Here is a 12,193-nt window from a genome sequence, read left to right as displayed (position 1 = left end):
ATGGAGCCGACCTCCCGCCCCTCGTTCCTGGAAATCACACAGTGCCTGGAGGGCATCCTGCAGCACCAGCTAGGCACCGAGGGTTTGGGGGCCCCCCTCTTCAGCACCAGGGACAGCCTGACTGTGCCCAGCACAGCACCCATGCTCAACGGTATGTGGGTGTCCTGGGGGCGGGGGGATGCCCCTTTACCACCCCACCAGCTATTGGGGAGCAGGCTGGGGTAGGTTTGTAGGAAGCAGCCCCACTTCTCACTGCCTGGGCTGCTTCCTGTTTTGCCCCATGGTGCCTGGGCACACCCAGGGCGCCAGTGAGACAGACAGACAGACAGACACACACACACACACACACACACACACACTCCTGTGCCCTTGCTCAGGAGTAGCCAGGAGGCCAGCCAGCCATGCCAAGCAGTTGCTCCTGCATGAGTTGGGGAAACAGCACCTGCAACTGGACCAGCACCTGTCCTGCAGCCAGTCCGACATATTCCCCTCCAAATTGCCCACCTTGCTACAGCTGCCTGAGCCCTGTGGCAGGGCCAGAACAAAGGAGACACTACTGCGCATCAACCCCTTCTCCCAGCGTGAGGACCTGAAGGGGGGGAAGATCAAGCTTTTTGATATGCCCAGCAAGTCTGTCATCTCGTTCACTTTTGACCTGCCCCCTCCGGCCTCGCTGCAGCTCTGCTCCCCCATGACGCCTGAGCCAGCCATAGAAGTGCAGTGTGACTTCTTGGTGCCTGCTGCAGCCCCCCACAAGTGCCACTCACTGCCCACCTCCCCTGAGCTGCCCTGCCATGGGGGCCTGGCACTGGGTGTGGAGTCGCCTGCCCAGCCCCCCAGCTCGAAGTGGAGCCGGGAGGATGCTGGGGAGCTGGGAAGTGGGATTCACGCCTCCCCCCCTGGTCCCACAGCAGGGGAACAGATGGACTGCAGCCCCCACAGCCCCAAGCTGCTGTAGGTCTGTGATCTGGCACATGCTGCCAGCAAATTCATCCATGTGACAGCCTCAGGTGCCCAGCCCTGATAAATGGAGCCATGGGCACCCAATGGGCTGCTCATCAACAACAACCATGTGGTGGTCAGCAAGCCACTGGCTGGGGGCAGCAGGTTGGAAAGTGGCTTCTCCCAGCTCAGCATCCCCTGTGCGGCAGCAGCGCTGGAGCAGATGGAACACGTGGCCTTGCTGCCTGGGCATAGCACTGGCACTGTTGGAGCTGGATGAGGTGCTGTACTGCCCTGGCTGCTGCTTGGGGCCTTTCACTTTCACCTCCGTTTTCCACCAGCCTGCGCCCAGCCCTCCCCACTACCAGAACCTCAACTGCTAAGCCAAGAGCCTCCTCTGCTGCGACCACAGCCGCCTCCAGAAAGCCCAGGGGCTGATGCTGGCGGAGCCCAGCCTGAAGCTGCCAGGAGTGCAGTTCTAGTGCTAGAGACCACAGCTGCAGCCAGGTGCTCCTGGGAGCTCCCCTTGTGTGTGGGGTGGCTTTGTAAGCCTGGGGTTTTGTGTCCTGTTCCCCCCTCCAATGAGTCTGTCCTTGCTCACCTGGTGGCCATGATGGCAATGCTGAGGTGCCTGTTCCAATGGGATTGGCCTTGGGGGGGGCTGCAGGCAGCACCCAAGCAGGCTGGCTTTTTGCAGAGGTCCCAGTGGGGCTGGGCTGTAGTGCAATAACACTGCTGCCCCAGGCGGCAGGGCCCATCCTCTATCCCCAAGAGCTCACCCCTCAGTGGGCTCTTGCAGCCCCCTGGGATGGGGGGGGATGTCCCACTGCCTCCCCACAAGTGTGGGGAACATTCCTAGTCCCCCACAGGGGCATGCAGAGTGGTGATGTTAGGGGGGTGCAGCACAGCAGGAGGGTGCCACTGCTTGGGTTTCCCTGGGTGTTGAGCCCTCTGGCATGCGGGACACCCTCCTGCCCCAACACCACACCAGGGTTGCGGGGACACATCTGCGTTGCCCCCCACCAGCAGTGAGTACCCTGTGCCCCCCCCCCCCCAGTGCCTCCTGGGTAGCCAGGGGGACAAGGGGAGATATGCCTAGCAAGGATGGGAGCCAGCTTTCTTCCCTCCTGCACAATGCACTGGTGAATGTAAAACTCTTGCATTTTTTATTAATGTTAATAATAATTGCTAGTAATATATACCCAGCTTATTTAAAGCGTTCAATAAAAAAGTAATGTCCCAGCAAGCCAGGCTGCCACATGTGTCTCTTGAATGTACTGAGAAGGGTGGGGAGTCCAGACCCCAAGGGTGACATGGACTTGGTCTGGCTGTGTCCCCTGGGGACCGTGAGTCAGCTCTGGCTCAGTGCCTCTGAAGTGGCAACCTCAATTGAGGCAGCTTTAGTGAAATTCCAGTTTCTGGTTTGGGATCGTTGGCTTTGTGTCCTGAAGTCTGTGTCGGGGTGGTAAAGGCAGAAGCAAACAGCAGACAAGCTGTCTCTATTTGCTACAAAGTAGGTTCAGCCAGTGGACAAGACAGAGGAGTGGTGGACCTCCAAAACACCTGCCTTTAACAGCCCTGTGCTATTCAAGCAAAGTGGTTTACATACTAATTAATCAGTATTGAGACAGAGAACAAGATAAAGGACGTTGATTCCTGTAGGTCTTAGCTAGCACAATTGTATGTTAACGACCCCAAAGATAAGGGAGTAAAAGACTATGCATAGATAATGGAACCAGCAAGAACTGAACCAAGTGTATATGGGAGTTTGGGCTACAGGAGTACCTGGGAGAGTACCTGAAAAAAAAATTGGTTTAAAGGAAAATGCTCTCAAGGTATGACAAAAGGAATATTCACTAAAGGTAGAACACAGAAGGGGAATGGAAGGAATAATTAATAACTTTCTTAAATATGGGCTATTAGTAGAATGTGAGTCAGAATATAGTACTCCATATAGGCCCAGTTAGAAAGGTAGATGGAACCCATCGTATAGTCCAGGACTTAAGAGCCATCAATAGGATCACAAAAGATTTATACCCTGTAGTAGCCAACCCCTATAACCTTTTGACAAAATTAGAAAACAGTCAAGTTTGGTTCACGGTACTAGATTGAAAGGATGCCTTTTTCTGCCTGCCCATGGTGACTGAAAGCCAGAAACTCTTTGCCTTTGAATGGGAAAATCCTAATAGAGGATGAAAAACTCAGCTTACTTGGACAGTGTTACCACAGGGGTTCAAGAATAGCCCCACCATATTCGGGAACCAACTAGCCTATAATCTTGAAGCTTGGAAAACCCCTTCAGGAAAAAGGGACACTGCTGCAATACGTAGATCACCTGTTGATAGCTACTGAAGAAGAAAAGGAACGTGTATAATGGACTATTAGTTTACTAAATTTTTTTGGCACTAATACTGTGAACCCAGCCTCTTTCCTTAAGTAACAGTTTCCAGATCACCCATTTGTGATTGCATCAAGACCATGGAAACGGTCTCCAGCCATCCAGACTTAAAGGATATACCCCTAGAAGATGAGGAGGATTGGTATATATATGGCAGCAGCTTCATCTGCCAGGGAGTTCACTTAAGGCAGAAATAATAGCCTTTATAAGAGCTCTTGAGCTGGCAAAAGGGAAAAGAATTAACATTTGGACAGATTCGAAATATGCCTTTGGTGTGGTGCATGCACACGGGGCAGTTTGGAAGGGGAGAGGACTCTTATCATCCTCGATTAAACATGCAGAAGAGATACTGAAGTTACTCCAAGCGGTATACCTGCCTATTAAAGTTGCCATTATGCACTGTAAAGGACATCAAACAGGATACTGATATTGGAAGAGGAAATCGATTGGCTGACGCAAATGCCAAAGGGGTGGCAGAACAGGCATCTGAGAGTCAAATTTTGGCACTACTACTAGGAAGAGAAAACCAGGCATTAACAAAAGCCTTAGAAAATTAAGTAGAATATTCTAAGATCGATTAGAATTAGCAATTAATTGAAGATGTAAATGGAAAATGTTACCTACAGGTTTAGCACAAATAAATGGTGGGAAAATCGTGATACCATATTATATTGGATGGTAATTGAAGAACATAATAAAGCATGCTGGGGAGCTGAAGTAGTATAAGAGTTTTTAAGTAGAAAATGGATAGGGCCTAATTTGTATACTATTGTCAGACAGGTATCAAAACAGTGCCAGTCATATATCTTAAAAATAACCCACAGACAGGAATCAAACCCCAAATGGGAACAATAGGGAAGGGAAATGTTCCTGGGAAACAGTGGCAAATTGATCTTTTTCAAACTCCTAGGAAAAGAGGGGTTTAGATGCTTATTGGTACTAACAGACACCTTTTCCAGATGGCCGGGAGCATTCCCATGTAGAACTAACAAAGCCAGAGAATGAAATTATAGTGAGATTTGGTGTACCCTCAGTGATGTCATCTGACAGGGGACCACAGTTCACTGCAGAACTGACCCAACAAGTCAGCAAAGTGCTAGGGATTGACTGGCAACTACACACTCTGTATAGACCAGGGGCGAGTGGCCAAGTGGAAAAAATTAATCATTTGATAAAACAACAGATTGCTAAAATCTGTCAAGAAACCAATATGTATTGGTATCAGGCGCTACCCATGGCACTTAGAATTAGAACTAGGCCTAGGAGCAAGGAAAAACTAAGCCCCTTTGGGATATTGTATGGCAGGCCTTACCAAATGCCATACAAAGGAGAAGATCTAACGCAAGTAGGAAACCAATATTTATGACAACATATTATAGTTTTGGGCAAGCAACTAGAACAAATCAGTAAGAACATTTTAGGCACTAGACCTTTTATTAGCCTCCCAAGGGGGAGTATGCACTTTAATAAATATTTGTAGCTGTATGTATGTAAATGAGGCAGGACGAATTGAGACTGATCTCAAAAAATATTTGGAAAAGACCAAGATCTTACATAAGGTAGTTCAAGATGACACCTTGTGAGGTTTTTGAGAATTATGGAACGAACTGACCTCTTGGTTACCCAAATTTTCTTGGCTTAAGCAATTGTTTATAGGAATATTGATCTTGCTTATACTAGTATTCTTACCCTGTGTATTAGTACAGTGTGCATTTTGGTGCTGTATAAAAGGACTAGATGATTATGAAACCTGGAAGTGTAACCGAATCAAGCACCAAGTAGAAACCGGTAAGAATTTTATGAAAACTTTGAATCAAGAAGGAGTGCTATAAGCAAAAGAATTTGCCTTAGGATAAAGAAAAGGGGGGACTTGAGACAGGGAACAAGAAAAAGGATGTTGATTCCTAGGTCTTAGCTAGCACAATTGTATGTTAATGACCCCAAAGATAAGGGAGACTGTATGCATAGATAAGGGAACCAGCAAGAACTGGCTTGACTGCTGAAGTCTGTCAAAGACAGGAAGGGCCAGAAGATTAGCAGCGAGCTGATGGGACTCCACAGTTGTGGTGGTTTTGCTCAGGTGGGTGCCCAGACTCCTTAATCGTGGTGGTTTTACTCAGGTGGGCGGCTGAGCTCCACCACAACCACTCTTTCACTCCCCCTCCTCAAAGAGGAAAGGGGAGAAAATATGATGAAAAGGGCTCAAGGGTTGAGATAAGGATGAGGAGATCGCTCAGTAATTATAGTCATGGGCAAAACAGACTTAGGGAGATAGTAAGATTTATTGCCTATTAACTAACAAGATAGAGAGGTGAGAAACAAAGGAAATAAAAAACAAAAATGCCTTCCCCTCATCCACCCTCTTCCACCTCCTCCCCCTGAGTGGTGCAGGGGAACGGGGAAATGGGGGTTATGGTCAGTCTACAGCGCTTCTTCTCTGCTGCTCCTTCTCGGTCACTCTCATCCCCTGTGCTGTGGGGTCCCTCCCACGGGATGCAGTCCTTCCTGAATTGATCCTGTGTGGGCTTCCCACAGGCAGCAGCTCTTCCAGAACTGCTCCAGATATGGGTCTGTACCACGGGGTCCATCCCTCTTGAGCAAGCTGCTGTTGCCGACAGAAGGAAGACCCAGACGCTCAATATGAGTGAACAGTAAACTTCAACTTTAATGGATAGCTCAGTCACCTTTTATTTAGTTCGAACATAATCAACTCATACATATTGCAGAAACTAAGCTCAGGATTGGTTAACACTTCCCGGGCTTTTCAGTCTGGTCCTCCTTCTTTTGGCTACCTGTCCCACCTTAGGGACTTTCCCGATCGCCCAAGGGCATTGTGTCCTTGAGCCTGATTGGCTCTCAGCCAGCTGCATATGTGCCAAGGCTCATGTAAGTTGAGTACGGTGCTTCACCAGCCCATTGTCTCCCAACTGCTCAACATTCACATGTCCTGCCTCACTTAATGATTCCTCCACAATTCCCCCGTTTTTATTTTGCAGCAACTATAATCAATATAACTATAAGTAGAAAACGAAGTTCCTCTTTGACGAAGAAAAAACCATCCGCCCATGTTCCCAAAAACAGATTTTAACCAACCTTCAAACCAACTATCTTGTACTACAATTTTTTGCGTATGATCCCTTAACCATTTCAAACATAATCAACTCATCAACGAAAGGATCAGACGCAGAAGCGAGGAATAGGCAAAATGAACTTTGTCCGGTTTGATTTGCCCAAGTGACCCACATATTGGTTTGAGGATCGATTTTGCTTAGGATGGCACTATTACGTCCAACCGTCATTGTCAAAGATAATGCAACCAAAATCCCTTGTGCCGTTAGATCAGCCATGGTTGCTGTTATTCGTACTTGATGACTTTTCTTCAATGGCTGGTTTAACACATCGACTAGGAACCCAGGTTGGCCCTGTAGGGGAAGAGATACACACATAACCTCGCCCCATATAAATCACATCAGCAGGCCCCAGCCATTGTCCCGTTTTCGTATCTCGGTACAGTACTCTCATAATACATTTATTATCATTTTCAGACTTAATGCAATGACGTGTCGCGGGTGGTTCCTCATCATCTCCAAATACACACAAATGATTGAGAACAAATAAGGTTTTATCCACCCTCTCTCTAATATCTGTAATGTCTTTAAACTTTTCCAAATACTGCTTAACTGTTCCATTAGCTCTTTCTACTATAGCTTGACCAGTTGGTGAATGTGGAATACCAGTTATATGCTTAATGTCCCACAGTTCCATAAATCGCTTAAGTGGCCCACTAACATAGGCTGGACCATTATCTGTCTTTATGGTTTGTGGTACTCCCATTACTGCAAAACAACTGGCAAGATGACGTCGTACATCCCGAACTTTTTCCCCAGGCTGCGGTGTAGCCCAAATCATGTGACTATAAGTGTCTATCGTTACATGCAGATATCTCAATCTGCCAAATGCTGTGACATGAGTGACGTCCATTTGCCACACTTTGTTGGTTTTAATCCCTCTCGGGTTTGTTCCGATTCCGATTCCCACACCCGAATTGTAATGACTACACGTTGGGCAAGCTTTTACTATCGCCTGCGCATCAGCTCTAGACAGTTTGTAAGCCCGCGCAAGTCCTTTAGCGTTCTGGTGAAAAATAGCATGAGCCTCCCGAGCTCTGCAAAAGGGTGACAGTGGTGCTTCAATAGCTGTTGCGGCGACTAGTTGGTCCGCTCGAGCGTTGCCTTCTCCCAGGCCTTCTTCCCACTGATGACTCCTTATGTGTATTACTGCGTACGGTTCACTTCTTTGAGCTATGGCGATCTGTAGACTGATTATTAATTCTGACAGCCGTTCATTTTTTAAGTCTCTCAAGGCTGAGTCTTCTATACGATTTGCTATGCCTACTACATATAAGGAATCGGATACCACATTTAATGGAACATCTCTCCATTTTATAAATGCCCATACTACTGCAAGAAGTTCTAGTGTCTGTAATGAGTCTTTATCTTGGGCTTGTAAAATTTGATGTTTCCAACCATGCTCATCCTTCCAAGTCACTGCAGCAGTTCGAGAACGTTTTCCTGCATCAGTGAAAACTGTCACTGCATTCTTAAGTGGGATAGACGATCGTTTTGGCTTAGTTATCCATCCCTGGTTTTCCATCCATGTCAGAGCAGTTGATTGTAACGTTTTTGCTACTATAGTAGCGCCATCCTGTAGTAGTGCAGCTTGTAACTCTTCAGAGTTTTGTATATACCATTCCAAATCGCCTGGCTTCATGGGTAACCAGATAATATTTGGAGGAACCCCATCCACTTGCAATATTCGATTCCTCCCCTTCTTTACTAATTCTGCTAATGTTGCAATTTTTTCTTGAATTGTTCGTCGAGGTTGTAACGGAGGAGCTATCCATTCTAATACCACAGTTTCTCCTCCCTTCTCCCCCGTTTTTATTTTTTGCTGTGTTATGGCACCCATCAGGCATTTTGAGCCACATAGAACGGTAAGATCGAGTGGCTTGTCAGATATACGTCGATGCGTGACACTCGTTGTGATCAAAGATGCGATTTGTTGTAGTATTTCTTGTTGTTTTTCTGATAGTGTCACTTTTGAAGCAGGATCAGTTCCTTTTAATAACGGCCGAAGGGGATTTAACAGTTCATTCGGAATCCCGACTACTGGCCTGATCCATTGTAAATCTCCCAGCAGTTTTTGAGCATCATTAAGAGTTTTGATATCCGATTGGATTGTAAGTTTTTGAGGCTGAATGGTGGAATTTGTAATTTTCCAACCCAAAAACTTCCAGGGACTTGTCTCCTGAACCTTTTCCGGTGCAAGTACGAGTCCCATTTGTTTTAAGGTCAGTGTTAAGTCATTTTTCTGTTGTAGAGAAAACGGTTCCTTCTGGGCTAACAAAATATCATCCATGTAATGATAGATTATTGTCTCTGGCCATTTTCGTCGAATTGGTTGCAGAGCTGCGTCAACATAAAGCTGACATAACATAGGTGAATTACGCCTTCCCTGGGGTAATACAGTTGTCCTGGTTTCAGTTAGCACAGAATTAATTTTCTTCCTAGTAGCTGGTGGAATGCTGTGTTTTGGCTTAGGATGAGAAGAGTGCTGATAACACCCCGATGCTTTAATTGTTGCAGAGCAGTGCTTATACTAAGCCAAGGACATCTCAGCCTTTTGCTCTGTCCTGCCAACGGGCAGGCTGGGGGTGCAATAAGAGCTGGGAGGGGACAGACCCCGGACAGGTGACCCAAACTAGCCAAAGGGGTATTCCATACCATCTGACGTCATGCTAAACAATATATAGGGGTGGCTAGCCGGGGGAAGGGGGCCGGACTGCTCGGGGTTAGGCTGGGCATCGGTCAGCGAGTGGTGAGCAATTGCATTGTGCATCACTTGTTTGTACATATTATTATTATTTCCCTATTATCACCATATTATTATTATTGTTATTATTGTTATTATTATTTTGTTATTATTATTTTCCTGTCTTATTAAACTGTCTTTATCTCAACTCACGGGCTTCACTTTCCATTTCTCTCCCCCGTCCCAGAGAGGGAGGGGGGAGGGTGAGCGAACGGCTGCGTGGTGTTTAGCTGCCGGCCGGGTTAAACCACAACAGTCTTTTTGGCGCCCAACGTGGGGCCCGAAAGGTTGAGATAACGGCAGATCTGACCAGAGTGTGTTAAACTAAAATTGGTGTAAGGATTAGACCTGCTTAATAGTCACTTGTCATAATGCTGATTGCTTTAATCTCAACTCTGCTGCGCCTGTTTTCCAAATTGAGTATTATAGTACATTATTTTCCATATTTGCTCTCTGTCGTGTTGTTTATCCTCTCCGGGCCCTGGTTTCAGATCATTATGGTACTGTGTGTTGTAGCAATGGCTTATGAGACGATGAAATATGTGGTCATGACTCTAACTTGTTATTTGTATTCAGTAACATCGTCGACTCTGTACTTTGGAAACTGTATCTTGGAAACTATTAGCAATTATACCTATTGTTTTTTTTCATTAGGGAGTCAATCTGTGGAGGGGAAAGGGGAGGATATTTTTCCTTACTTGCTTACTCTCCCTTTCTCCTTCACCCCCCCTGTATCCTCCTGGATCACTCTGCCTTCCTCCTTCACCACTCTCTTATCCCCTGAGCTTGTCAAAATAGCTCTCCAAGATATTGAGTATTTCTGGAATACTCAGAATACCATAGTCTTGTTGTTCTGCCTCATGAATGCACTTCAGATTCTGCTTAAAGTTAAACAACTACTTGGGGAGCTCATCTGGAGATCTGCCCGGAGGCAGGATAGTTGTGGGTGGCAGGGAGTATGGGCGGATATGGGCAGGCATCTAGAGCAGTTGGCACCCCCAGTGTGTTGGAAATTCACCCCTGAACAATGGCAAAATCCTCAAAAACTGGCAGAATGCTTGAAAAAAAGGTGTCATGATTCTGGCAGTTCCAAAGTAACACAAATCATTGTAACGTGCTGGGGCCTGGCTCATGCCTATCGAGCTGCCATTGATACTGCTATCAACTTAGTGACAGACCCTGCGGCCACTCCAAGCCCTGTGACAGATCCAACGGCCACTGTGACCCCTACGGTGGATTCTGCAGCCGCTCCAGCCCCAGCTCCTGCAGCCACTCCAGATCCGGTTCCTGCAGCTGCTCCAGCTCCAGCTCCAGCTCCTGCAGCTGCTCCAGTCCCAGCTCCTGCAGCCGCTCCAGCCCCAGCTCCTGCAGCTGCTCCAGTCCCAGCTCCTGCAGCCGCTCCAGTCCCAGCTCCTGCAGCTGCTCCAGTCCCAGCTCCTGCAGCCGCTCCAGTCCCAGCTCCTGCAGCTGCTCCAGTCCCAGCTCCTGCAGCCGCTCCAGTCCCAGCTCCTGCAGCCACTCCAGTCCCAGCTCCTGCAGCCGCTCCAGCTCCTGCAGCCGCTCTAGTCCCAGCTCCTGCAGCCGCTCCAGCTCCAGCTCCTGAAGCCGCTCCAGCTCCAGCTCCTGTAGCCGCTCCAGCTCCAGTTCCTGCAGCCGCTCCAGCCCCAGCTCCTGAAGCCGCTCCAGCTCCAGCTCCTGAAGCCGCTCCAGCTCCAGCTCCTACTGCTGCTCCAGTCCCAGCTCCTGCAACTGCTCCAGCTCCAGCTCCAGCTCCTGTAGCCGCTACAGCTCCAGTTCCTGCAACTGCTCCAGCTCCTGCAGCCACTCCAGCTCCTGTGGCCGTGTCAGAGAAACGAGCTGTAGCAGTGCAAGTTGACCCTGCAGAGGGTATTCCAATCCCTGTAACGGGGTCAGAGAAACGAGCAGTAGCAGTGCAAGCTGCCCCTGCAGAGGGTATTCCAACCCCTGTAGCAGACTCTGTAACAAAGTCAGAGAAACGAGCAGTAGCAGTGCAAGCTGCCCCTGTAGAGAAGGTGAAAAAATGGTATAGAGATTCAGGTCGTTTAGAACGCAGAGAGTCTTCTGCCAACCCAGGTAAGGCTTCTGCCAAAACTAGGTATAGAGATGACGAAGATGACGACGACGCTGGGCCATCAAGGATTCAGGAGGAGGAAGATGAGGATGCCGAAAAAGCAACAGTAACTACCCGAAGCCTAAACGAGCGCGAGCTACGAGATGTGCGAAAAGATTTTGGTCGCTGTATAGGTGAGCAGCTTGTCACCTGGCTGCTCCGGTGCTGGGACTCTGGAGCCAATTGTGTGGAATTAGACGGCAGGGAAGCCAAGCGGCTGGGATCCCTTGCTCGAGACGCCGGCATTGACAAAGCAATTGCAGATGGAGCACAATCCACCAGCCTCTGGAGGCGTCTCCTCTCAGCTGTGAGGGAAAGGTATCCCTTCAAGGAAGAACTTTTATGTCTACCAGGCAAGTGGACCACTATGGAGAAGGGAATCCAGTACCTGAGGGAATTAGCCGTACGGGAAGTGATTTATGAGGATCCAGACCTCAGACAAACATCCAAAGACCCAGATGAAGTCAGGTGTACACGACCCATGTGGCGGAAGTTTGTACGGAGTGCACCATCATCATATGCCAGCTCATTGGCAATAATGGCCTGGAAAGAGGATGAGGAACCCACAGTAGATGAAGCGGCTAAACAACTCCGGCAGTACGAAGAAAGTCTCTCCTCTTCCTTACAGGCCTGCGTCTCAGCTGTGGAGAAACTTTCTGAAGAGGTCCACCAACTTAAAGAGAATCTATCTTCCTCCCCACCTGAACCAACCAGTGTCCACCGACCAAAAGAGAACACCTGGGAGAAAACACTTTCTGAAAAGTTTCACCAACTTGAAGAGAGATTATTCTCCTCCGCACCTGTACAAAGCAGTGTCTCAGCTGTCAGGGGTAGGCGTTCACCCACACAAG

The 12,193-nt window shown here is 48.2% G+C and overlaps 1 protein-coding gene across 1 annotated transcript; it reads left to right on the top strand.

Moving 5' to 3' along the window:
* Nucleotides 1-228: 228 nt before the first annotated feature.
* LOC101799710 (dual specificity testis-specific protein kinase 1) lies at nucleotides 229-10,315 on the top strand. Its single transcript, XM_072030491.1, is given in 2 exon segments — nucleotides 229-1,203; nucleotides 1,205-10,315. Coding segments are annotated over 2 exon segments (1,143 nt in total). The 5' UTR covers nucleotides 229-280; the 3' UTR covers nucleotides 1,425-10,315.
* The last annotated feature ends 1,878 nt before the right edge of the window (nucleotides 10,316-12,193 follow it).

This window comes from Anas platyrhynchos, chromosome W (genome assembly GCF_047663525.1).
Source record: "Anas platyrhynchos isolate ZD024472 breed Pekin duck chromosome W, IASCAAS_PekinDuck_T2T, whole genome shotgun sequence".
Classification (NCBI taxonomy): domain Eukaryota; kingdom Metazoa; phylum Chordata; class Aves; order Anseriformes; family Anatidae; genus Anas; species Anas platyrhynchos.
Note: the sequence above shows the minus strand (reverse complement) of the source record. Positions and strands in the feature narration are given on the sequence as shown.